We start from the raw sequence: 27,184 nt of genomic DNA on the forward strand, positions 1-27,184 counted from the left end.
AGCCTCCGCACTGCCTGGAGGGACACAGCAGCCATGGAGTTACTGTCCTTTCCAATATTGCCATCTAGAGGACCCAGCAAGGACAAGAGCTCCTTGCAGGCCACAAGGAGATAAGGAAGAAGAATCAAAAGCATGCTTTTTTCAGTTTTACCCAGCATAAATACTTCCCTGGCATGACATGGAGACAGAGAACTAGGTGAGAAGGATCATCTGTGCCACGGGCGTGAGAACACAGGATTGCTCTAAAAGAGGCTGTAGACACCTGGCATGGGTCCACTTTCCAGTGCTTTACTGATTCCTAGATGAATGTAGCCAGGTGGTACAATAGCTTTGCCTGAAAGCCATCCTTCTTCAGCTCAAATGGAACCAAACCAATGAGGTGCGAGAGTGCACAGTGGAATTAGCATAGTAAGAAAATAAACACGGCTGTCTCCTGTCCCGTTCCTGTGGCTTCCAGGAGCACAGGACGCCCATGACCAGCGCAGTGCTGGACAAGCCCATTTTGCTTGCAAACTCGTGATACTTCTGGGAGCTGCAGTCAAGGCATTGGAAAAGCCCAGCATGAGACCTCAGGACTTGCCGCCCCACAAGGACCACAGTCCTTTCGTTAAGCACAACAGACATCTCCGCAGCCGTCTGCTGTGATGGATGGCAGGAGAGTGTGTGGAACTAGGTTCTCACAGCTGCCCTCTTGCAGCGATACAGAGCTATGAGCAACGTATTTTTATAGCACTCAGAAGATGAAGGTTGTCCTTTGTGAACGAAACACTCAAAACCAGATTCCTGAAGTTTCCGAGCTGCCATCTATACTGCAGGATTGCGAAGTATTTGAACGCTAACCTCCGACAGCACACAGCATCAAAAAATGGTACAGATGGGAGACAGAGGCAGAATCACCTGACACAAACCCAACTGCAAATGCAACAAAACCACAGGACTTAAAAACCCATCAAAGCTCAGGAGCATCCGTGTTGCAGGTGCCCTGGAGCGATGCCTCTCATGCAGGTGTACCCACCGCCCTCGGGCAGGAGCAGCCCAAGCCCAGCTGGGTTCTGCTGCTCCAGGAGCAGCCCCAGAGCTGCAGTGGCTTTTAGCAAACATCAGCATCTCTCCACTCCCCAGACTATTCCTGCAAGGGATGGCAGCCCCAGGGCTGGGCTGCATCACAGGAGCGAAGGCAGGAGCGCGCGCCGCAGCCCAGCAGCCTGTCCAGCCCATGGGGTTCAGCTCTCGCCTCCGCGGCTGCTGCCTCACCCACCGGCCAAAAAGCAGTGAACAAACTGGTCTGAGAAGGTCAACCAGCACATCGTCACTTTGCTACAGGTTTATTTCCGTGTGAATTAATGAAAAGGTACACACAATTCCAGGAAAAAAAAAAAAAAAGTCGTTTATAGGCCCATAATCCTTCTTTCACAGTACAACGCCACAGGAAAGGATTTAGTCAGTGTAAACAGAAGGTCCAATAGTGATCATCAGCTATCACAGATCAGCTGCACAAACACCACAACTACGGAGTTAATGCCATTACCACACAAATCGACAGTACTAGTACAAATCATAACTTTACCTACAATGCTTTTTCATGTGCAAAAACCATGAAAATTCAATTTACAGAAGAAGGGCACCTTCTCTAAATCTTCATGGGAGTATTAAACTGCCTCCTGGAGGCTGTCTTATCTATTTCGCAAGAAGTCTCAGGGCCGAAGGTACCCTTAATTTCATTGACACGCAAGCCATCAGGGCTCTGCATCTGAAAACCAGGCACTCATGTATTCTCTGCTGCAGCAGGACAAAGAAAATAATCACCAGAGGATGAACCCAAGTCATTTATTAAATTGCTCCTCAATTTCAGCTTAGATCCATTCATCCACCAAGACTGTTCGAAACAGTCCTGGTTATATTACGTATGGATTGTAAGAGTTCACAGGTAACCCATAAAATCATCATTTATTAACTCTTTTTTCTCTTTAATGTACTAACAACTGTCAGTGGAGACAAAAGCTGAGGCTTATGGTAATGTGTTGGCAAGCTTAACGAGAGCAGATAAATTATTGAAGTTAAAGGGTCAGAGGAAGCAAGGAAACGCCACCAAGGCTACAGTAAAATGTTGCGCTGTAGGCATCTCGCAGCGCTCGGCTGCGAATCTGCACCTCAGCTGGGGATTGCGATGGAGGGAGCCCTGGATGCCCTTACGCTGCGCCTGGGGATGGGAGCAGGGGCTCCCAGGGGGCACCTCCGGCTGCACCAATGCCAGCTTCGTAAATTGAATTCATAGTCAGATTCTACAGGAAAAAACAAGAGGTAGTTATTTATCATACCTCTTCAAAAAGGCAAAACAAACATAAAACAGGACATAGAAGTGATGCAGTAAACAGAAAGTCAACACGGGTACCTACTTTTTTTTCTTTCTTTTTTTTGTTTTTTTTAAACACATGAAGTTAAGTTACAGACATCATATAAAATGCACACTTTATGGAATTCCTGCATAGCAGGAAACAAAGAGGCTAGCGCTAATCCAACAGCTACGTTAACAGCGAGACTGCCATTGACTGGTGCAAGGAAGATGCCCTATCTAAATATAAACAGAGCGTTACCCCCCCTTCTAGAGGAGTCCTATGGCAACACTTACACATTTTGTTCCGAAGGGGGGGAAAAAAGCATTTTCTTGGGGATAAATTGCCAAAATAATTAGTTTTACATCCGTAAATTTAAGGCAATATTACTCAGACCTGAGAAAATTAAAAAAAAAAAAAAAAGAAAAAGTGTAAATTTGTTTTCTCAACTATACACACACATTGCAAATTTCAGTATTTCCCATCTCCTCCAACTCTCGCTGGGGAGAACAGTCCTGGGGATGCTGCTCTGCAGCCTCAGGGTCGGATCCTGAGAGGCACAGAGTTTGTTCCAAGGAAAGCTAATAGGAGCTGTGAGTGCTCAGACTCACACAGCTCTTTTTCATATATTCTCTTTTTAAACACCTCTGTTTAAGCCCTCTGGAGAGGGTTAACTCCAGAAGGGGCCTGTAGTGCACTGATAACCCTGAAAGGTTTGTATAGCAAAACTGCGCTAAAATAGACATTAAAACTACATACAGTAAATTTCTATGATTCCTCCTTTTCAGGACTAAAATAAAAATGATGTCAGGGTTAACCGTTTCACTGCACCTTTAGCCATTCCCGTAAGTACAGAGTAAATCCTTTAACACTAGTGTGAAATCGCAAATTGTTCTGTGCTCTTCCTTGAAAAATAAAAATTAAAATTTAAAAAAACCCCAAAACAACAACAGAAAAATCAACTCACAAACATTTCTCATTAAGCGGTAAGAGATACAAGAGAGATGGTCTGGGTGGGTGGGGATTACAGACACACAGCATGCTAAGGAGTTATTAAACAAAGTGCAATGATTTTTTACTATACAAGAGGACGGACAGATGGACAACTCCCCTTCAGCACCACCTGGATGCTCAGGACCTCTGGCAAGGTCTGGAGGTACGGTGTCAATCTGTAGCCATAAAGCTCACGTTCAAGGTCGACCAGGGTCCACGGCCCCATGTGCAACCGCACATCTCACCTACATCTGTGACTGCAGGAGAAGGGATTCATTCACAAAAAGACACAGTTGCTTCCCAAACATGAAATTTAGTTGAGGATTTGATGGCTGATTCTAGAAAGCTGCTTGAACCACAGCAGAAAGATGGGCTCAGCTCTAAAATTTGTGCACACCTGCTGTAGCTTCTGTGGGATCATCATCTTCTCCAAAAAGCAACTACAGACACAAGCCATCCCTCCCTCCTGCTCCCATCCGAGCAGCCGGACACCCGCAGTGCTTGCCATCAGCTTTGGCTGGTGCCTGCCATGAGGGCAGAGGCCCACTGAAAAGCACAAAGTCTCCAGGTCTCAGCTCAGGTTCCCACAAAGAGAACAAGTTTATCACCGGCCGCTGCCCGGTAAGAGGGTCTGTGGGCAGATTTTTCACTGATATTTCAAGTGTGACTATCCAAAGACCAGAGACAAAAAAAAACCAAAACCAAAAACGAAACTAAAACAGTCCTCATCTGAATAGAAAGCGATTTCCACTTCTTACCAGCAATTCCCTACCCTCCTCTCCCAGGCTCAAACGATGAACAGAGTCAGCTCCTTTACCTACCCCGCTGGGAACTAAACCTTTCGTCAAATCATACGTTAAAGAAGCTCACTGTGTGCAAAAGACTCTTACGCTAAAACAGTTCCACCCTACACAGTGCAGTCAACACAGTTTTTAACTTAAATTTGCAGCTTGTTCTTTACAAGTGCTTGGCAGAGAATATTTATATTCTTCTGACACCATATAAATAATATTTATACAGCTTAAACATTTTGAGACATGCATTAGACTTTAGGCAGTACATATTTCTTGATCATATATGCAAATATTACTGTCAATCAAACCGAGCAACCTTATGCTGGACCATGTCTTGCACTATCCAGGACGTTTGACGGTGGCTCCGAATCGTCCATGGGAAGAACCAGGCGCGTTCCCCGGATTACAAGTTCATGGTCCCCAAAAGCAAGCTCCCGATCAAGCGCATCTTCAGAGCTGTTTCCCACGAATCGCCGTGACGTTCCACTGGATGCAACAGAGTCGGTGTTGACAGTGGAATCCCCGTAGGTCAGACTGATATCCCCATCGTTCAAAATGAGGTCAGAGTCATCGTCCTTCAGCTGTTCTTGATTCTGGGCAACAAAAAGGAGGAAAGTGCTTTTTAACTCTTCCTGAATAGCTACATTTGCAATCGCACGGTGGCAGTGAACAAGCAGATAAAGGCATTGAATCACAGACTCCCCCACACCGTGGCCACAAGCAGAGACACATCTCTGAGACCAGGGGACTCACACAATGCACTAACTTCTCTACACACTGCCTAGAAGGGCACTCTCAGCATTTCTTTCTGATGCCATAGCCACACACACACAGGGAATGCAGTTTTGAGCGGCTTGACCGGAATAAAATACCCACGAACACAGGAATTGTACTGACAACCCATCAGAGCCATCTCTGTTTTGTGCAGGGAACTTGATGCTGACACTTTGTGGGCAGGGCAGGGCAAGAAAATTCCTGCCACAGAGAGCTGCCACTGCAACGGGCTCCCGGGCACGGCAATGCCCTGAGTGCCAAGGCCCTGCCAGAAAGCCATGCCAGCACCAGCGACCCGCAGAGCCGCACAGGACACCAAGTCTGCCCAGCAAACCCAGCTCCTTGAAGAGCACAGGTGCACACAGGCTCTGCAGCAATGGTGGAAGAGGTTGCTGCCTACAGGCTCTCCAAAGCTGCTTGGCATCTCCCTGCACCTGTGGGCTGCTCAAACAAGGGCTCTTTATGATTTCAGGAGAAAATCAGCCGCAGTGCAGATGCTGGCAACCATTTTGGTTGAGGGTGACGCAGCTGGAAGGGCTGCAGGAATGGCCCAGCTGCAAGGCTGGGAGAAAGGGGATGGGGAAATTGTGTGCCCTCACGGCTGGGCCTGGAGATAGAATCATAGAATAGTTTGGGTTGGAAGAGACCTTAAAGATCATCCAGTTCCAACCCTCCTGCCATGGGCAGGGACATCCCACTGGATCAGACTGCCCTAAGGCCCCATCCAACCTGGCCTGGAACACCTCCAGGGATGGGGCAGCCACCACCTCCCTGGGCAACCTGTGCCAGTGTCTCACCACTCTTATGGGGAAGAAATTCTTCCTAATGTCCAGTCTAAATCTGCCCCTCTCCAGTTTATACCTGTTCCCCCTTGTCCTATCTCTACAAGCCTTTACGAATAGCCCCTCTCCAGCTTTCCTGTAGCCCCTTCAGGTACTGGAAGGTCGCTATAAGATCTCCTCTGAGCCTTCTCTTCTCCAGGCTGAACAACCCCAACTCTCTCAGCCTGTCCTCATAGGGAAGGTGCTCCAGCCCTCTGATCATCTTTGTAGCCTCCTCTGGACCCATTCCAACAGCTCTATCTCTTTCTTAGGTTGAGGATGCCAGAACTGGACACAGGATTCCAGATGTGGTCTCAAGGCGGACACTCATGATGGTTTCGCCATGATAGACGCATTGAGCCAGTCACTGAGGAACCACCATGAATACACTATGAGTTCCTTCATGACCAAACAGCTGTAAAAGCAAAATGCTCACAGGAATTAGCTCATCCCTCAGCACCACCTCCTCCCAGTTTGATCAAAAGCTACACAGAAATATAAACATATCAAACTCCTCTGACACCATGACAGAAAGACACTGATGTACTCACTTCGTAGGCCTGCGGACTCGTCAGGCAGCGGGCAATAGGCCCACAGCACCCTGGGAGCGTGGTCGTCAGAGGAGGACCACTGTGTGTCAGCAGAGGCTTTAGATAGCTACAGAGAAGGTTAAGGAAGAGAGAGGAAAAGAGCAGTGCTGTTAAGCCAAGGGGGGGGATGCAGAAGCAGCAGCAAGGGACTCGGTCTATCAAGGAAATCACAAGAAGGAAAGAAATACTAGTCCCTGGAAGCACAAAAATTATAGAGATGAGCAATGTGAATGTGATCAAATACAGTGGAACTTGGGTGGATGGACCAGGACACAGTCCTGGTAAAAAAAGGCTTGGCAGCATCACCCATCCCATCATCCTGTGCCTCTCAGCCTGGCAAATTGCTCCTCCACTAATTCATGGCAGAGCATTGGCAAGGGAGGATGGGCATAGATCTAGCAGGAGAGCTACAAATGAGAAGATCCCCTGCACTTCTGCCCGCCTGCCACTGGGATTGGGGACCCTCTGGGTTTCCAGCCTTGGAGAGCCCAGCATCAAACTGAGCTGCTGCTGCATTCATACTAACGGCAGGTGGAAATGGTCATTTCTCGCAGCCGCAGACATGAGGAGATGTGAATCAAAAATCAGCAGTGTGACAGGAAAGCGAATGTTGGCTTCTCTGCCAAGTAGGGAGTGAGTCACGCTCCAAATCAATGGAGTTGCTCAGGCAGATGAGATTTGGCACAGCACATGCCAACCACCATCCAAGGATACTTGTGATCGAAGTTGTACCACATGCGGAAGAGCCAGGCGCTTTCTGCCTTCGTACTCCTCCTCTCACTCTCCGGGACACCCTGCAGGAGAGCAAAATATCAAACAGCAGCAAGGCAATGTGCCACAACCAGGATCAGGGCTGGGGGTCACCACAGGCACCAGGTTATCCCCAGGGGGATGGATGAAGACACACACCTTCCAACTGCCCCTTCAGAAGAAACCTTTGGGTTGAAGCGTGTATAAGGCTGTTCACATCACAACAGGCTGAAGGTGCTTCCAGCACCACGCTCTGCATTTAGCAGCATTCAGCAACCTTACAGAGGTGGTATCAAACCACAGAGTGACCATTTTTCTGCTAGAGCCTTCCAGTTTCTGGATCCAAGGTTTACAGTACCTCAAAGCCAGCATCTGCATCCAGACATCGTATTTAATAGTGACTGACAGGTCTAATCTCCATCAAATCTTGCCTGAGATTTTTGTATGCAAAGAATCATGTGTTATGGGCACTCCCAGCTTCCTTTTAGTTGGGAGAAAAAACATAAAACTGTTTGGAGGGGGCTATGAATACAATTATGTATTTCACAGAAATTTGGCTTTCAGATTTATAGCTCTGGGCTGCCTTTAGTGTTTGACACTTTCTCTCCAGAAAGAGAGAAATAACTGAATAAAATGAACCTCCAAGGGGCAGAACCCACACTGAAATCAAGGAGAACCACAGTATGACTGAGCTGCAGATGCACAAGTGAGACAGCTCGGGTCTACCAGACAGGAAAGCTCCAAAAGCTGCAGGGCTCCAGCATTTATCTCTGTATGGTCAGTGGTGCCTCGGGGGCCGTGTAACTGCCCACAGGAAACGTGGGGGCAAGAGAGAGGTTGAAAGTACACTGGGGTAAAAGTAGGACAGAAAATGCTACATAAAATGACTCAGTAAATGATGTTCTTGTACTGCCCTGGAAAATGGGATGAGGCAGAGAGCCTTCATGTCACGCACGTTTTTGCATTTATTTCAAACTCAGCAAGGGAAAGGTGGAATCTGTAGCAGCAGTGATGTAGACTAAACAGTCCAGTGTTTCTTCTATGCCCTTCTTTCCAAATGAATAAAAGCAGCCTCATTATAACCACAGAAAGCACAGAAAAGCCATGACTCCCATTGACTGCAAACTCTTTCACCAGTGGAGCTAAACACTCTCCTGCAGCTGGAAGGGAGCAGAGCATAAATGGGCATTCACAGGGTCTCTGCACCAACAAGCCAGTGCAAAGTCCTCGACAGAGGCTGCCCGGCAGTGCCACACTCACCACGTTCTCCTGATCCGCGTCCACACCAACTCTGTGGAGGAGAAAGCAAGCACAGAGTTAGCAGCAGCAATGCCAGGCAGGTAATTGCTGCAGTCCAGGAGGGGAAGGACAACCTTCCCCTTGTCTCTTAAAACTGAATGCCTTAATGTGAAGAGTGGGAAGGAGCGGATGTGCGGTGCCAGGATTGCCCCACGCATGCCGCACTCACCGGATATTCAGGCAGGACAGCATGGCTGTGGTGCCCCCACCGAAAACCCACACTGTAAAGAAGACGATGAGGAGCGTCGTGCTGAACATCATCTGCCGGGCATAGGTGGCTGTGTCACGGATGGCCAAGGCAAAAGCCATGGCTCCTCGCAACCCTGCCGAGGAAGGGAGAGCAGAGGAGCAGCGTTAGCCCACAGCACAGGCAGCCACCCCACCACAGGCTTCCACACCTGGGATTCACATCACGCTGCCCTCCCGTGCAGTCCTGTCCCTCCGATAGGACATCTACCACCAGAGACCACAGCACTTTAACAGTGATGATTCAAGCATAAGCACATGCTGTGACAGCGGGGCTTGCGGCCACTCTTTCCCAGCCCAGAAAGGCAAACCCCTGACCCATGCCGTGCCCTCAAGCCCATTCCTACATCTCAAACCTGGGGCACACACACAACCGAGCCCAAGGGAGCCCTTTCCTGCCCAGCCTCTTCCCCGGACATTGCCCCTAAGAGGTTTACAGTTGAATAAGGAATATTTCCAGGTGCTCAGGGATGAAGAAGAGCAGGCTGGACACATGGTTGGAGGCAAGGATGCAATGACATACCAGCAAACATCATCATATGCTGTAAATTTGTTCCAATCTTATTTCTTCTCCCCAAATTCAGTAAAAATGACAGTGGGTAAATATTGGCAGCTCTTCCTAGGAAGATAGCAAGCTGTATTTGCACATGTTAAGGAAATTGCTTTTCCTGTGTCTCCCATCGCACCCCACCTCTGCACAGAGGGCCAGTTTCTACTGCCTGACAGAAATGCTGGGAAGCCTGGAAACACCAGTCCTCTGGGAACACCAGATAACAACCCAGCTCTGAGTGCTACAGCAGGGTGGGAAGAGCATGCTACTGCCTCACTGAAACAAAGCATACACTGGACTCACAAATATCATAAAGAGACAAGCATAAATAAACAAGGGAAATTATGAGAGAGCAGGTTACATGAGCAAGAGAAGAGAAAAAACCATCATTTCCTACTTCATGCTTTCCCTGACAGTTCGTTTTCCACCCCAAAAACTCTTTGTCCTCTGCAAGGCTCAAGTTATCACAGCTACCACAACCCTTCTAACACTCGCCAGCATGCCACACTTCACAGCTGGGTTTGAAGCTTTAAGCCAAGTCCCGTTCCCAAAGATAATTCAGCAAAATGAAAGCAGCATCAGTTGAGAAGGGGGAAAAAAAAAAAAAATCTAATACTCTTTCTGTTTTCATATCCTGCGAGATACAAGAATCACCAGCCCCTTCATATTGCTTTTTTCTTTGAAGCTGTCTTTTAATACTAGCACCCAGATGGCAAAAATAATCTTGAAGCCAGTATTCAGCACAGCCTTGAAAAATATAGATATGCTTCCAGCTTTTATGTTCTTTCCTGAACATCATGAATTTGCATAAGAGACGTATTTCATGATCTCTTTCATGAATGAGCTATTTCATCAGCAAGTTAGCCGGTTCCTACCAAAGAGGCACAGCACAAAATTTCAATCTAACCATCCATATAGCATTTCCCTGCTCTTGACTCTCTTCACCCCACTAAAACCCTGCAAAAGCTCATCAGGGAAATCCAGCAGACCCCCGTACAAACCCACAAGCCAGCAGTGGCAAAGATAACAACGTTTTATTTATCAGTATAAAACTGCTTCACTGCAGGCCAAGGGCGAAAATAATTCTGCACATCTGAACTGCCTTCCCCGTGGCAGGAAAAAAAAAAATCCTTCAAAATCCTTGTTTTTCTGAGTCATCTCAGGGCCGACAGCTTGTTTCCATTAGCATCAGCCTGCAGAAGGGGAAATCCTATCTCATTACATCATTTGGAGGCATCTACTGTTGCTTTAACTGTGTTATTTGACCAAAAAAAGCTTTTTTTCAGAGTTAACTGAATGGAATAGCAGAGAAAAAAGGAAATAAACAGCTATACCAGGCTGTCCCCATTTGCAAAGCCATGTCTGGTGCCATGCTGCCACATGTCAAAGCTCCAGCTCCACGTTCACATCAAACACAGAATCCCTGTACCAGCTGATTTGAATGCCCACGAGAGAAGACAAGACAGGGGGAAGGAAGAAAACAGTAAAGCTGGGAAAAGAATCTCCATCTTCTTAAAATAACCGGCAAAGGCAACACGGTAAAGAAGAAATCCCCTTTTAAAAATAAAGCTAGAGTGACTGAAGAAAACCTCACACATTTGAATGAAAAACACAAATTGGGAATGAGGCATCTCTCCCTTTCTTTTTTCGGTCTTATGGTCACCAAAGGATACGAAAGCCCCCACCACAAAGGTAGGGTTAAAGACGTGGTTCTGGAAGGTGAACAGTGCAAGTCCCATGTAGGAGAAGATGAAGTTTTCTGCCAAGAAATTCAGAAGCTCAAACAACTGAAAGACAAAAACAAATTAAAAGTGAGTTAGACACAACAGATTTTATAAGAAAAACATGTCAGCCCATCCATCGCGCAATAAATACTTCAGAAGAAGCAACCCGAATAAAATCCATCTGCAGAAAGACAGATGCATCTAATTCTAGCTAGATGGGAGGAAAAAACATCAAATTTGAAATTCAGAGAGACTGAATTAAGGTGGGCTGAGGAGCTCTCACCTGTTTAGTTCTGTGTTGGGACTCTGTAGATAAGTTGTTATAGGTATAATGGGCCTGTGTGATCCCACAGAAGAGTACGGCCACCACACCTGGGGAGTAGAGCATCACGTTAGAGTCCCGGTCATGCAAAAGGAGCTGAGCTGCACCCCAGCAGCGCAATAAACCCAGAACCCAGAATAAATAAACTTCTGAAAGCAGAGGGAAAGCCTCGGCTGCAGTCGATACTGGGAGAAGCAAAACTCAACAGGCCCATCATCAGGCCCTGCAGATCTCTGTCCCAGACACAGGGCTGTGCTGGAGCTTGCCTGTAAAGCCACATGCTTCAGCCAGCAGGAAGGTGCTCCAGGACATCAAGAAGAACAAGCCGGTCTCCAGCAATGGGAACTCCCGAAGTTTGGTGAACTTGGTGACGTTGCAGATCGTTAAGGACAATTTGGAGAAAAACTGTAGGCTAAGAGGATATTAGCTCCTGTTGTGTATCACTGCAACACTACGTAGCCTGCCCTAAAAAAATGCTATGGCATTGTCTTTCATTAATTTAGGGGAAAAGAATTCTGAAGCACTGGGTCTGGGTGAAATGCAGTGCAGACAAAAAAGAAGCTGTTATGGAAATATTTAGAAAAAAACAACAAAAAGGATATTAAAGCTGTCACGACTCCAGTAGCTGCTCCCATTGCAAATGATCCACTGAATATCCCCAGGAAGATCCCAATGGACTTGAACATTGCTGTGACATCAAACGTGTGGCTGTTGTCGCCTGCTGGCTGGTACGCAACAATTGAACTGAAAGAGGGAGGAAAAGCACAAAACACTCCTTAGTCCGGAGGGAGAGTCACCTCCACGGTGCTATATGAGCTTTGCAAACTGCTACAACTGCTACAAACACTAAGCCTGAGAAATCAAGAAGACAAAACCCAAGCCCCACACTGCAGTCCCTCTGCGTTCACAGTACACAGCTGCATCACACTTGCCCTGTCCTGGGGAGTTTGGGATCCCCTTTGCTCCTGGCCAGCTTTCTGCAGCTCAGCCACCCCTCCCAGACAAGGCTCTGCATTTGCTCCTCCTGGACATTAGAAAGCACTGGAGCAGAGCCCATCTCTTGCATGATCTCCTGCAAATACATCTGCTAGGTGACAGTCATTTGTGACGGTAATTGTGGGGTCTGCCATCAGCTCTCTATAAAATCAGACACTGGGACCACAAAGCATTCAAGTGGGAAGCCTACATTTCTCCATCCACTCCAGAGAGGTGGCTGACGTGAATATCCCCTGAAGAACTGCAAGTTACGCTGTTTTACCACATTTAACGTGCACTACATTTATTTTGCACTGCTCTGAGTTCTGAAGTGAAATATCACAGGGTGAATGGCACGGTGCTGGTTCACTACAACAACGCTGTTATCTTCATCCACCAAAAGATCTTTGTGATTAAATAGCCAATTGGTTTGCCATGCTGATCCCATCTTTGAATCTGCTCCCTCCTAACTCCTGATGAGCTGAGCCTGTTACTTGGAAAGCCCGAGATACAGGCATCCCCTATCCATCTCCTAAAAAGCCTTTTAATCTAAATCCCCTGTGTTTTCTTCAATGCAAAATTACCCAAAACATTAACTTCCAAGTTAGCAATCCCTCAGCTGGCTCTGTGAAAACTCTTAGGTGCAAACTTTGAACAGTTACTGTTTAACATCCCTAGTTATGTTGGAACTGACTCGCACATCCTGCAGCTTTCGCCCCTAACTACACACTAACATTCTTCTGCAACACGAATGACAATCCTCCCCTTTCCAACACGTCACGGACCACTTCCCTTCCTGAATTTCCCTACTTCTAATACATTTCATTTTTCTGCATTGTCTTTTACATCTACTTCCAGTTCACCAATGTACTTTTATTCTGGGGCTCGGGGTTCTTTTTAAATTCAGACGGGTTTCGTTTCCCCTCCAAAACTGACTGTTTGGATGTGGGGGTTGCATTCTAACCTACTACAGTTTTCCTTCTGGTTTTGCTTTTTGAATTGCTAATAAGACATTATTGCAAGCTGCCCTTTGTGTGCTTTATTTCCCCTGTCCCTGCCCACAGGGTTCCCTGTGGCATTTAGGCCCCGTGAAACCTCCCTTCAGAAGAAGCAGGTAGAGCCCCCACGGCTGCATTTACCCTACTGCTCCCAAACCACAGCCCTGGCACCTTGCTGCCCATCAGCTTTCAGTTCTGCGTTCAATTCCTCTTCATCATGCAACCAGTTCTCTGCTTCCAAGCCAGGTCAGCCCAGAAGAGAACAAGGCAGGAACAGAAAGGTACCAATCCTGCTCCTCAAGCACAGAAACAGACATTTGACCAGGACTGGAAGAGGGAAGGAGGTGCCCTCAGGGCCACTGAGCTTGCAGCAGAAACTGTGGAGGAGTCCCAGCTCAAGTTATTGCCAGCCCCTGGCTCCTTGTTCTCCCTCGGCACAGGGACAGTGCTCACAATGCTCACTTTCACCATGTGCAAGGAGCTGTCGGTGCTTCTCGACACAATCACCAAATCCACGCATTCAGATGGCCACAGCTGGAGCCCCTCTTTGCCTCTTGGGATGAAGCAGGACCCACCACCAGCTGTCTCCAGCTTCCTCCATCAACACAGCCCACTTTCCCAGAAACCTTCTGATTCTCCATCTTCCAACTCACCCCTATGTCTCCTAACTGGGGCACAAGCCTTCTGCTTCTGGGAGCGGAACTGTCCCAGGGCGGTTCCCCCACTTCAGCCTCTTCTGTGAAAAAGGCAAATGCCAAACTAAATTGAAAAAAGGGGAACCATAAACAGCCTCCGGGCTGCTCTTGGAGGAGCTCTCCTCCCTGGAGCAAGAGGCCTTCACCTCCTCTTTGCAACCAAGACGTGGTTGTGTCTGGGTGACTCAAAGTTGTCCTTGAGCTACCCGCACCAACCGATCCCCTCAGTGCTGCTGAGCGGGGCTGCCCTGTGCTGCCTACAGTGACTGTGAAGACAAAGACCACAGCAAACTTTAAAACAGGTGCGGGTTAACTTCTGAGAATCCCTTGAGAAGTCAGCATGCTGCTGGACTAGTCAGCACAAAAGCCTTGCTGCAAAATAACTGCTGACGGCAGCTCAAAGCTGCTGTTTTGGTGCAAATTATGGAATTATCTTATTTTGGGAAGAGGAGTGGATTGAACTCAGCTTGTGGAAAGAGGAAGGCAAGAAATCAGAGCATCAGCTACGACGCCAGTACTGAAACAGCCACAAGAAACATACCACCGCACATGGAGCAGTCATCTATACGTGTGGAGATCCACCATAAATGTCACTACTCCCACACTGAACTCATCCTCTCCCAGCAGAGGCTGGACGACTCCATCTCCTCACCACTCAGGATCATTTCTTAAACACAGCCCGGCTGTGCAGCATTTACTCTCACACCAGCGGTGACACATCCAGCATAAAAGCCAGAGTGCGCAATACAAACATTTCCAGAAACCTCAACAGAAACATTCAATTCAATAAATACAACTCAGGCGGGTGGCGATACCGAGCTCACAATATGTTTCTTGCTGCCTCCACCTCAGTAAAACCCACACAACCAGCACACTGGAGTGACAAGTATTCCAGAAATATTTTCTGCATTAGTCTTAGCTATCCATTAACCTGTCACCATTGCAGACATTATATATTTCCAAACACATTCCAATGATGACAGCACGCTGAAAATGCAGATAAAATACGCCCTACATGCAGAGGACATAAAATATTAAAGAACATAAAACATTCTTTAGAAAGCCAGCAAGTTTCCCATGTATTCTGTCCAGGGCATTAACTCCAGCTGTGTTCTTGATGCACAGAAAGTAGGGAGAGAATGGAAACAGCTGCTTCACCAACTATTTCCACCCAAACAATAGCAGGTTTTTGCGGGTGGAAGGAAGGACAGGTAGGAGCAACGCTACCAGCAAGGTGTTTCACTGGGATCGTGTGGCTGAAAAGCAGACACGGTGCTTTTCCAGTTTCAGAGGGATGTAAAAACTTCCTTCTGTCTGGGTTAACTGGCCATAAAAGCAAACCAAAACTAAGCATCATGCAGGAGGAAGTTGTAAGGACAACCCACAACCCCAAGCTGTGGTCTGCAATGAGGAGACGCACCAGAGGGTCACTACCGCTTTTGGGGATACTTAATATGAAAATCTGCCCTTGCAAACACCAATGCTCCTGTTTTACAGAAGCAAGGCCGGGCAGCTCCCCCCAACACCAGACACGTAACATACATAACGATAAAATATAAAAACAGAATACACTTACGAAGACAGCACTATGGCAACGGCATCATTGAGGACGCTTTCGCCAAAGAGAAGGGCATACAGCTCAACATCAACCTGGAGTTCATGGAATATGGCAAGAACAGTCACTGACAAATAGAAAAATAGAGAGACATTCAAAAAGGTGACGTTATTTTGGTGTCATCAAAGATCAAACGCCCCTTTTTTAGAAAGCTGCTTTCTTGCACATCTGTGCCCCTCTGCTGCGATGGTGCCAGCCACTCCCCATGCTCTGTTTGCTAGTCCTGCCCTTTGAGGTTTGGATTTGCCTTATCATTTCCCCCTCATTTTACTAAAACACATCCTGGGTATTAGGTCTATTAAGTCTTTCATGGACAGACACGCGCAAACTCCACTCTGAGCTTCCTGAGGGTCTGAGCTCATGGGCTGGACCACTGCACCATGCTGACACAAGCTGTCTGTTTTGGGCTGCCAGTAGCTCGGAGCATCAGGCAGAGCCTTCTTCCCCCTGCAGATGGCCAGGAGGATGCAGGCTTGTCCAGGATGACAGCTGTCTCTTCCTTCCATCCCTGATACTCCAAGAGAAATCCTCAGATTTAACCCAGGTTGACACACTGGAAATGCCAGCACTGATGTGTTAGCAATTCAGACCTAACTGGAAAAAGCCAGGTAACAGTTCAAGCCCCGAGTGAGGGTTTCTTGTGATTTACAGCTACATAGCAGAGATCAGAACGCCTTCAAGCCCCTCTGCATCTGTGCACACTGAAGGGAGTTTAGCCCTAGCCCGTCTGCACACAGGGAAACTCCTTTTTTACCTGTAAAATCTCCTTGTTTCCATTACTAAACATGAAGAAGGGACGGAACACCAACAGATTATCTGCAACATTTCTCAGTGTTACTTCTTAGTAACACTTAGATGGCCTTGCCTGGCCTCCGCCCATCTGCTGTCAGGTCTACCACACCACCACCGTATCTGTGAGGCGCTCCCCACTTTGCAAACATGCCCCTCCTCGATGTTGACACTCCAGCTAAGTTACAGAGACGATGCTCAACCTCACAGCCACATGGGAACAGGTCCCTGCTAAAGGAACCGGTGGCTTGGATGCACACCTATAAAAAACATGCTCAGAGAAGCTGGGAAATCACTCTAGCTTATTCTTTTAAGTTTTTTCTTTTTTAAAACAAAAATATCAGCAATAGTAGCCACGCCACTACCTGGCAAATCTTAGTGAAACATAAGAAATAAATTATTAAAAACTCATGGGAAATGCACACCTCGCATCTCCACCTGGCAGACAGGTGTGGCTACTGCCACATTATGCTGCAGGTTATGTCTGCAGCGTTATTCTTGCATATACGCCTATAAATACAATGCTCCTCATTTTGCCTTTGAAAACAGAAATGACTCATCGTTAAGATGAGCAGGTAAAAGTTCTACTTCATCTGGAAATGACAGCCACTGGCATTTCTTCCAAAAGCGCAGAAGACTTGTCTTATTCAGGCATGCAAAACTGCCAAATATCTGCATATATAAAGTTCCCCCAAAGTTACTGTAACATCGGGAAGTGGGCAATGCTGCCACCAAAGCCCCACTAGCCTCAAACAGAGTAGCCAGGCTGCAAAGGAAGAAATTCAAGCCCTGTTCAGCAAAGGGCAGGAGGAAAGAGAGGGCTTTTTTGTGGTCCTGTGTTTATAGGTGAAGTTGGAACATGCCAATAAACAGCTACCATGTAAACGCAATCCTAAGTAAAATTCAGTTGGACGAGGCACATTTGTCATAGTTTTGATTTATAAAGCACATCAGTAGATCAAGATGTCAGTACTGTCCTCGGTATTGCTCATTAAGATCAATTTTCAATTAAATTAGCGCCTTCTAAAATCCCACCCAAATGGAAATGAAAGAAAATTACTAAACTAACTAAAATTTCCAACTGAATCCCCCCCACATTACACATCTTGTTCTGCATAATCTGTTTGCGCAAGACAGCAGAGACACAGCAGACCTGTCCCAAACCCCAGTGAAGTAAAGAAAGGGACTGCCTAGGACTTCACTCAAAGAAAAGAGGTCTGGAAGGGATATTACATGCAATTGGAAGGAAAGAAAAAGGCGTGGAGACAAATTTGACCTCTAAGAATGCCACAAATAAGTTAAACTCTAAAATTCAGAAGGAAAGAACTTGCAGGTGTTTCAGACTTCCTTCTCTTCTTCATCACAACTCAAAATGGATCAAAATGAGAGAAAGAATAACCATCTAACGTACCTGGGTCAGTAGCCGATACGATGGCACCAAACAGAAGGCAGTCAGTGAAGTAGAAGTCTCCCCCAAGCTGCCCCGTGACTTTCATCAGTGCCACGCAACCGTACACAACAGAGCTGGTGATTAGAAGACGCAATTACTCATCTCTGCAGTGTATTAAAATGACTTTCAAATGGGCTCTACTGCCCTGAATTTGCCAGATTAACCCCAAAAATTATCCAAGCGCAGGAACATCAAGAACTGTACTGCATGAGCTGAGCTTGGTGAAACTCCAGGATCACACACACACCAATACACCTGCCACACCAGACCACAAACACAGTGTCGGCAAGGAACGAGGACCAAAACTCCTCCACGAGCATAATACAGCTAAAGAAAAGCAGCAGCCAGACTCATGGGGTCTCACAATTGCTTTGCAGTGTTTCACATTAACACGTTTCAGCAGAATGACCTTGGCCTGACTTTAAAATGGCCAAAACTTTCACTGAGGAAGAGATAATACGGATGCTGAGTTTGCTTGAATCCACTGGGCTCACCATCAGAAAACACCCTACGTCTGCCCGTGTGCTACTATTCAGAGCAGGAATCATCTAGTTCCCTCTGCGCACAGGGATAAATAATTTGAAACACAGTCTGTGCTCGCTAGGCACCTGCTTGCAGCAAGTAAGGACAGGACATGCATTTACCATCCTGCCCTCTACTCTTGTGTCTCACACTTGTTAGGCTGGGCTTTCAGTAATTTGAAGTAACTGACTGTTTTTTTTAAGAGAATCTTCAAAGAATTGTGAAATTTTCCTTGCCATGTATATAAGTATTCTGTATGGGATGCTGAGAAAGCACTATGCAACTAGACAGCCATCAACTTGTCCACATAGTAAGAGTTTGGGCTGTAAATAGTATTACTTGCCCCTGCTGAGCAGCAGTAGCAGAGAGCCCGTGTGATCTTTCAGGGCTGGGATTAGCAGCCACAGCTCTGGGCTCAGAGCACTGCCTCTGAGCACGGCTCAAACCCCCACAGGAGAACCACACCAGCTCCAAATACTCACCCGATCACTAGGCAGGAAATAGCAGTGCCGAGAAAAGCATATGCTAGGATAGATCCCAAGTTTCTGAAGAAGTGCCTCTAGAAGAAAGGGGAAAAAAAAGTAAACTGAATTAGATTTTGCTAACTATTTATTTCAAGCCTGCACAGGCACCCACGAGCTGGACAAGCATGGTCAACAGTGCCCAGCACAACGCTGTACACTGCCAGACCCGCAGATGTTAATGCAGCATTAACAAACATGAACATATCATTTTCTTGTACCCATGCATTTAATAAAGTGCTATTCCAAGTCCTGGGAACTGATTTCCTAACCCAGCAGCATGGCTCGCTCCTTCTCTTGCAAGCTAAACAGGATCATTTTCCTCTCCTTCCAAATCAGCATTTTGGAGAGCTGCTGCTTTATAAAACCTTCCCACTCTCCTATGTGTTTCAAAGTAAGGATGGCTGAAATGGCCCAGCTGACCTCCAAAACCACTGCACAAACTCACACTGGAAAAGTCACTGACCCTTCCCAGGGCAGTGGGACAGACGAGACCAACTGGGGCACTCTCAGCCCAGCTTCCTACAATCCCACATGTACTGGGAAAAAATGTACCCAGCTCCGCAGCCTTGGCCTGCTGAGCAAGCATTAAAGCACTCTCAAGTATTACGAATGCACTGGAGGCAGAGGAACTAAAATCATAGGCACTGTAAAGGCACGTACCCTCTTCAAGCTGTAGCCTGCATAAAATATAATTGGAGGAAGCAAAATGTTGAAAAATACTTCAGGATCAAAAGTCACCTGTTATAAAAAAAAAAAAAAACAACAGTTAAACAGTTTGTTAAAAGTTAGCAAGAGAAAACACAGATAAAAACATCATGTAAAATACATGGAGGAAAACCTGTACTCCTGACAGATGAAATGCTGCCAGGTGAACGCTAAGGATGTTTGTGGAATCTTTCGGAGACACAGCTTAAATTAAGATCTGCTGAAAGTAGAGTTCCATTACCTTGTGTTCAACTTACATTTTACAGCTGATCACAGTCCAAATGAGGTTAAAAAAAAACAATTTAAAAAAAAAAATCACTTAATCCAGTAGATACAGGATCCATCCCCATGAAGGGAGAGGGGAGCATCGCTCACTCTCCAGTCGCCAACTCCCTTACCTTTCTCAGCATCTCATTATCCTGGACATTATTGAGCTCCTGGGCACTGATTTCCCCCTTCAGGGTGTACTCATAGTACTTTCCACTGACATTCACCAGCAGTGTGGCAGGACTGGTTTGTACTTGGCAGCTCAGTGTCACATTGTTGACGTCGCTAGGGACATGGATGCCATAGCGCAGGACCACGCCGACCAGGACCCCTGCAAAGGGACACACATTGGTGAAACAAGCCACGGCAAACTCCCGGGATGTTCTCCTTGAGCACGGGATGCAGCATCAGGCATGCCAGGATCTTGACCCTCTTCTCAGCTGCTGAGCATAATCACCATCCAAATAATTGCCCAAGTGATAGTAAACCACCCACATCCTCCCATGAGCCATGCAAACGCTCCATGCTTTGCACACTTTCTAACTCCAGGCACGGACTGGTCCTCAAGGCTTTTAATTACCCAGCAACCAGCCAGACCCTCATTACATTGCAGTGAACAGCCAACACTGAGGGCACGCTGGTTTTCTTAAGGCAAACATCCTGTCATTGCTGGCACATGGCTGGGGACCTGGGCAAGGTGCTGCTGACGTGTGCCCAAACTATGCACGCTGCACCCAGAAACCTGATGGCATCATGTTTGGCCACTACAGAAACACATTAAATCCTTCATTTTTGTAGGGGATCAAAAAAAGTACCAAGCAACCAACACAAACGCTTTGAGGGTAGTGAGCATCCTTCATAAGATACTGCAGCCTCCTCTCGCACCAGAGAGCTTTTGCAGCACACAGCAGAAATTCCCACTTCCTGAAAACCATGGAAGTTTCCCAATCCAGACCAACCACCCGGGTCTGCTCCTTGCCCCCTGCAACCTTCAGGTCTGCAGCACGAGCAGCAGCTCCAGGGCAGCCCCATCCATGAGCCAACGCTGCCTCCAGCTCAGCTGCTGTGCTGGAAAATCGTGGTGTTAATTTGCAAGTCAGCAGTTTATATGACATTTTTCACTTGCAGCACAGCTGAGGTCTTGCATCCAGATTAACGGCATTCACACAGAGCAGGCTCCTCTGGCTCCTTCTCACCCACATAGTGTTCCGAGTGCCCTCCTGGCAGAGCTTTTTGACATCTGCAGGCTGGGGAGGAGGGATGTCCCACAAGACACCTTTCCACGTAGCCTTCAGCACAAAAGGGTTTGGAAACTCCTCGATGAAGGCAGCGCTAAGCTGCCACAGAAATTCTGGATCCTAACCCCATCTCTGAACCACACATTTATGAAAAGCTTTCAGACACGTGGGAAATAAACGGAGACCGCAAGACGCTGAAAGCTTCTCCATTTGCCTTCCAGGATGCTCCTGCTTCTTTACTGTTGTCTTAATTAAGATTTTGCTCTGCGCTTTCCTACAGGAAGGGCACAACCCCGACCCAAGGGAACATCAAACTCTTCCTCCGCTGCTGTCTCACAGGAGCAGAGCCTGGGCAGGAGCTCTGCCATGCCGGGTGGGACTCCGCACGACCCCAGCACATACAGCATCCCCTGGAGTCAGTTCCCAACCTGCTGCCCGGCTTTTGCCTTTTCTTTCCTTTCACTTTTCCAGGAGGAGATGTGCTTATTTTGCTGATGACTGGAAGAAAAGCCCCCAGCTCCCACCCTAAGGGACTTATGGCACAGCAGGGCCACCCAAGCACACATCCAGGCCATGAGCAGAGGCAGACGAACCAGCTGCAGAGAGACTCCCTGCTGTAACTCATCGCACCAGTGACACAGAGGGCTCATCTCAAAGACCAGGCTGATGGAGCTGGGAGCGGCACCCCCAACCCAGTCCCTGGTCTAACACGGCATTTCTACAGCTGCTCTCACAAACCTACTGATGCCTTTAAGCCACGCGCCAGACAACCATGCGCTCACCAAATGCTTTGGGCTTTATCCTGCACAGCACCATTGGTGCAGAATTGCCCTGACAGCAGCGGGAAAGGCCCCTCTTGGAGCACAGCCAGCTACAGTCAGCTCCAGCAAGGAGAGCTGTTTCAGGGAACATCACACTGTGCAAAGCACCCAAGAGATGCTTTCACACCAGCATCACTAACGGGGGATACCAAAGAGGAATCCTTTTGCTTACTTTTCTGCTAGGCTATTTGTTTTTGTGATTTTCCAGTGCTCCAGAAATAGAAGCATGGAAATGAAGGCAAGGATGTCAAGAACACTAAGATGCCACGGCATGTATTTACATAAGCATGTGGCTGCAGGGTGCACAGCACCACAGCATCATGACAAAACACCCAGGTCTCCTCTCACTCAGAAGAGGATGACCCGAGGTGGATGAGAGACAACCAAAACTCTTCACTGTGATAAATGAAGCTTCAGGAGGTTACTTACATCTACTTAACTACTGAACAGCTTTAAAGATTGAGAACTCAAATGAAAGGGAGGAAAGCCAGGATGGAATGCTCATTTACGTTCTACCGTTGCAAGTGTTCCTCCATTCCTATGGAGCAGGCAGCACCAGGTACACCGCACTCTGCAGTCCCCCAGAGGTACCTAGAGTGGCTTTTTTAAAGTCCTCTTTTTTAAAAAACATTTATTTTAGAACTTCATGTGGAAGTCAGAAACCTCCAGCAGCAGTTGCCTGGTTTTTTCTCAGCTGGAAACCCATCCAACCATCCCTTTAAACACCCATTCTCAGTGCTTTGAGATGAGAGGCAGGAAGGACGGACGAAATTGCTGCTGGGAATTCAGAACGGATCCTGACTCACCCGCTCCTCCACTCCCAATCCCGGTCCCAGAGTGGTGCTACATCTGATAGCACCCCTGCTCGTCCTCGCATCAAACTTACCCAGGCAGCTGTTCCCACCCCACATGCCAGTCACAGCTGAACCCCCCACCCTGGCCAAGAATAGCACAAGGGAAAGAGGACTCATAAACCTACAATATCTGCTAAGACCACTGCAGTTGGGGCTCCAAAAATCAAGCATTTTATCTTGCCCTGGCACACACCCTCTGGGAGGGCTCCCAGAGCTCTCCAGACAGGGACGGGAAGACACCCAAGTGCAAATACACATCTGCACAAAGGGCTCTTGGTGCTGGAACCAGCCAGCACTGCGCCAGCAGCTCCCCACACAGAGATACCAGCAGAATTACCTAGTAGGAAAGCATGCTGCTCTCTGCTCAAAACCAATTACTCTGCCAACATTCAAATGACCCCACCACCAGCCCCTCCTGCCCAAGAGTGGGACTCTAATCAATCCTCCCCACCTAATGATGCTCACTGGAGGCACCAGGGACAAAGCTGATGCGGATGCCAAGTTTCTCCAGACAATAAATCCAGTCCTGGCCTCAGGCTGCCTGGACCAAGCCCAGGGGACCACGTAGGTCCTCCTGCTTCTGAGGATCTCTTAGGAAATGGTTCAAACTCTCCCGGTGCTCAAAGGGTCTTCCCAGCAGACACCCGCGAGTTATTTCACCAGTATCAACATGCCTTGGCAGCCCAAAGCTTTACAAAACTGAGCCCTGGGAGGGAGCAGAGCAGAGGGAACCTGACACTGCGGAAGCTGCCAGCCGAAAGCTGCAAGGAGTAGAGAAGCTAAAGGCAAAGCTGGTAAATTAATTGAGTTCTTTTATGCAAAGTGCAAGAGATTATTCTCATTGCATTTCTCCCAACTTCATTAGAAAGAACAAAAGCCTATGGGCTTTTTCTTTTAGGTGCTGTAGAACATTTCCGAGGTAAGGTTTTAAATGAAGACTAACATATTCGGGCACTTAACAACAATGGAAGCATGCAGGATCCCCAGGCGAGTGTTAATCTGGACACTAAAAGGAAAAAAGAAATGCAGCGAGCAACTCAAGACATCCTGACAACAAGCAAATTAGACATATGCAGTCCAGGGACCAAGTAGGAACAAGTACAAGGAAACAACTTCTAGAGAAGCTCCTGCCGCATCCACCATCAGACCCAGGGAAGAACTAAAATGAGATTGTTCAATTAATAGTCCTAAATGCTGAGTACCTTGGATGCGAGAACCTCATTTTAAACACTGGAATGAAGCTTAGAGGCTACTGAATATGCCTTGCTTGTCACCATGAATGACTCCAGCCTGTGCCCAGCTCTTGAACATCAGAACATAAATCCACCTGGAGCAAGAGCTTATAACTTCCAGTAAAAACACCGACACCTCAAAAACTCTGATATATTTCAAAAGGACGGGATGTATAAAGATTTTATTTGACTTAGTTGTCAGGGAGTTTTTAATTAGAAGAAGACACACTTTTACAAATCGCTTCTCTTGCCCAGATTTTGGGGTCTGTTTTGCAGCCTGCCTGCTGCAGCACTTCCACATTTTCAGCGGGCTTCCCAGGGCTAAAAGCATCTCAGCAGGCTGAAAGCATAGCAAGGGGCCGGGGACAGCAAAGCAGAAGCGCTACCTGCTTTGCTCCCTGTAGCTTTTAAGTTGTCACTGTAAAACAACAGCGTCTCCCCACTCCTTAGGAAATTACACATGCCTTTTCCTATGGCAGCTGTCACAATCTGAGAAGGAAATATCAAAAGCCTTCATAGAGGGGGGAAAAAAAAAAGCCATGATTTTCTGCATAGCCAGATGGGTACCAAATTAGCCAGCAATTCCTAAGCACAGCGGGCAAAAGAGCAGACAGAAGAGGTGTGTTTTACAGATTGGCAGGAGACTCAAACAACCCAGGTTGTCCTCTGAGAACAACAGGACCAAGAGGAAGAAAACTCCAGAAGAACAAGGTTAAGGGCAATTTTGAAAGTATTAAAGGAACAGCACGTCCGTGTGCTGGCAAGCTCTGGGGCAGGAGGAGAAGGAAGACCTTCTGTGTCAGAAGCATGTGCTCCCTCAGCACAGCTCCCATCCCAGGGAGGTGAGCACCCCTGCCCCAGGCAGGAGGTCAACAACACCCACGCCTGCCTCAGTAGTGGCTTGCAGGAATCTGAAAAGGCAGACTAGTATTTTGTGCCTCTGGGCTGATGTGTCTCCACCCTTTCGTTTGGAAGGACACTTTCCATTAACTAAAATTTAGGATCACATAAGCCAATGGCACAAATGGTTCAAGTCAGAGCCTTCAGCAGAAAGCTTTCTGAGAGGGGGACTCAGCCACGTGTCTGCTCTGCCCAAGCTTGGTCACACATCACCCACACCCAGCAAGGGCAAGGACAGCACAGAGAAGAGACTCTAACCACAGTGCTCAGCAGAAGATGCCTTCTCAATCCCAAACTCAACAAATCCCATCCAGATAAAGATCCATGGCTGGGTTAATCACTTGCCCAGCACAACTTCCAGTCCTACTTTGGCTGAACTCCAAGTCATGCTAGATAACCTGGGCAGAGCCACGCATGGCATCTCCACACTGTGGTTCAGGCTGCTTCACGAGGCCACATCCCCTCCAGTAAATCACAGGCCACCATTAAAACCCAAATAGCTACAGAGCCATTTCCCTGCCCACTCCACTTCTCGTGGAAGCACACACACAGCATCTCTCCAAGGAGGAACACCAAAAGTAGGAGCTTGTGCGCACAGGTTGACAAGCAGCAGGACATAAGGCTGCTGACCCCACAGACCCAAGTCATCAAAGGGTGGGAGCATCTCCCCACGTGGCCTCTCCACTTTTCTTGGAGAGCGTCTAGAAATTCAGGTGCTGTAAACATAGGGTGGACACACAATCTCCGCCTCAGCGTGTGGGACGCAAGGCTCCTGACTGGCACAAAACCTGCCTACACAGATTTGTGTCCCCACTCTCTGCCTTGAAGCAGCGAAGCGGGACTTGCTGGTGCTCAGAGGCACAGTTTCAAGCCCAGTTGGCACATGGTAGCCTCCAACCCTGCCAGCTTCACCCATGCTGCAGTCACCCAAGAAAACCCAACCAGTTCCTCGCCACTGGAAATTCTGGAGTAACACTGCCCTTGAGATCTACAGTTTGGAAACAATCAACCTTCCTTCCATCAGCACCCAGATAACAGCCAGCACAGTGCATCTCCCACAGCAAGGCTGCCAGGGAAAACCTAATCGGTTCCTCACCACCAGAGATTTTTGAGTAACGCTGCTCTCAAGATCTAGGGTTTAGAAAACAACCACCCCTCCCTCAACCAACACCCAGAGAATGCCTGCCATGGGGTGAGCAGGGATGGGGCACACAGCCCAGCTATCCCAGCAAGATGGGAGCAGCCAGGGCTGGGATGGGATGCAGTGTGTGTTCCTGGATTCCTGCAGACACGGGGCAGAATGTGGTGGGCTGCTGGTCCTCCACAGGGCTGCCAGGAAGGTGAGCAGTCAGCCATCAACCCAGTTGGCCCAGTGTGGAGCTGAGACTGGCTCTCACATGGCTCCCAGCACTCGGGACTGGTTCTCATGGGGCTCCCAGCGCTCGGGACTGGTTCTCACAGGGCTCCCAGCGCTTCAGACTGGTTCTCACGGGGCTCCCAGTGCTCGGGATTGGTTCTCATGGGGTTCCCAGCGCTTGGGACTGGTTCTCACGGATCTCCCAGCGCTCAGGACTGGTTTGTATTGGGCTCCCAGCGCTCGGGACTGGTTCTCATGGAGTTTCCAGTGCTCGGGACTGGTTCTGACGGGGCTCCCAGCGCTCAGGACTTGTTTGTATTGGGCTCCCAGAGCTCAGGACTGGTTCCCCTGGGGCTCCCAGCGTTCGGGACTGGTTCTCACGGGGCTCCCGGCGCTCGGGGCCGGTTCCCTCGGGCCGGGGTGCAGGGGATGCCGCCGCCCCTCACCGTAGATCATGGCGAGCCCGGTCTCGTGCAGGAACCGCGCGCGGCGGTGCTTGAAGAGCCAGATGGTGAGGATGGTGAGAGTGAGCAGCAGGATGAAGACGAGTAGGTTGGCGCTGTCCTGCCGGTGGCTCTCCTCCGCCGCCTTCTCCGACACGATCTCCTCCTCCAGCGCCCCGGGGCGCAGCGCGGCCACCGCCGCCCCCACGCCCCTCGCCCACCGCCCCGGCCCCGCCATCGCCGCGGCCCCACCGGAACCGCCGCCGCGCGCAGGCGCCTCGGGCGGGGCGCACGCACGGAGAGCCGAGCGGGATGGGGCGGGGCGAGGCGGCGGAACACGGAGCGCGGAGTCCGGATCGGGACGTGGAGGGGAGGGGAAGGCGGAGAGCCCGGAGCGCGGAGTCCGGATCGGGACATCGGACCTGGAGCGCGGATCGCGATGGGACGGATAGACAGGGAGCGAGGTGGGAGTGGCCCCCGAGACGTCCCAGTCCCCCCGCCTGCCGGGAACTTCGTGTTTCTTCTTTTTATTACATTTACTGAACATACCCCGAAATACACAGGCACTTGTCTTCCTTATTGAACTGCAAAGAAAGCAGGAGT

At 48.4% G+C, this 27,184-nt stretch overlaps 1 protein-coding gene across 1 annotated transcript; it reads right to left on the reverse strand.

Annotated features, from left to right (window-relative positions):
• Window positions 1–1,352: 1,352 nt before the first annotated feature.
• On the reverse strand, window positions 1,353–27,128 carry SLC9A6 (solute carrier family 9 member A6). Its single transcript, XM_054075816.1, has 16 exons — window positions 26,585–27,128; window positions 19,868–20,067; window positions 19,425–19,502; window positions 18,723–18,799; window positions 17,680–17,792; window positions 15,441–15,546; window positions 11,799–11,940; window positions 11,463–11,568; window positions 11,158–11,246; window positions 10,824–10,937; window positions 9,124–9,235; window positions 8,524–8,677; window positions 8,316–8,346; window positions 7,020–7,099; window positions 6,267–6,372; window positions 1,353–4,713 (listed from the first exon to the last, which is right to left on the reverse strand). The coding sequence occupies exons 1-16, from the start codon at window positions 27,126–27,128 to the stop codon at window positions 4,438–4,440; spliced, it is 2,328 nt and encodes a 775-aa protein (XP_053931791.1). The 3' UTR covers window positions 1,353–4,437.
• Between the last annotated feature and the right edge of the window lie 56 nt (window positions 27,129–27,184).

This window comes from Cuculus canorus, chromosome 10 (assembly GCF_017976375.1).
Source record: "Cuculus canorus isolate bCucCan1 chromosome 10, bCucCan1.pri, whole genome shotgun sequence".
Classification (NCBI taxonomy): Eukaryota; Metazoa; Chordata; class Aves; order Cuculiformes; family Cuculidae; genus Cuculus; species Cuculus canorus.

Coding starts and splice junctions, on each gene's coding strand:
- SLC9A6 (XM_054075816.1), bottom strand. CDS start 27,128: ATGTTCAGTAAATGTAATAAAAAGAAGAAACACGAAGTTCCCGGCAGG. Junction 11,569..11,798: donor CTGGAGTCGTGACAGCTTTA/ATATCCTTTTTG, acceptor ACGATCTGCAAC/GTCACCAAGTTCACCAAACT. Junction 8,678..9,123: donor GCATATGATGATGTTTGCTG/GTATGTCATTGC, acceptor CTTCCTCGGCAG/GGTTGCGAGGAGCCATGGCT.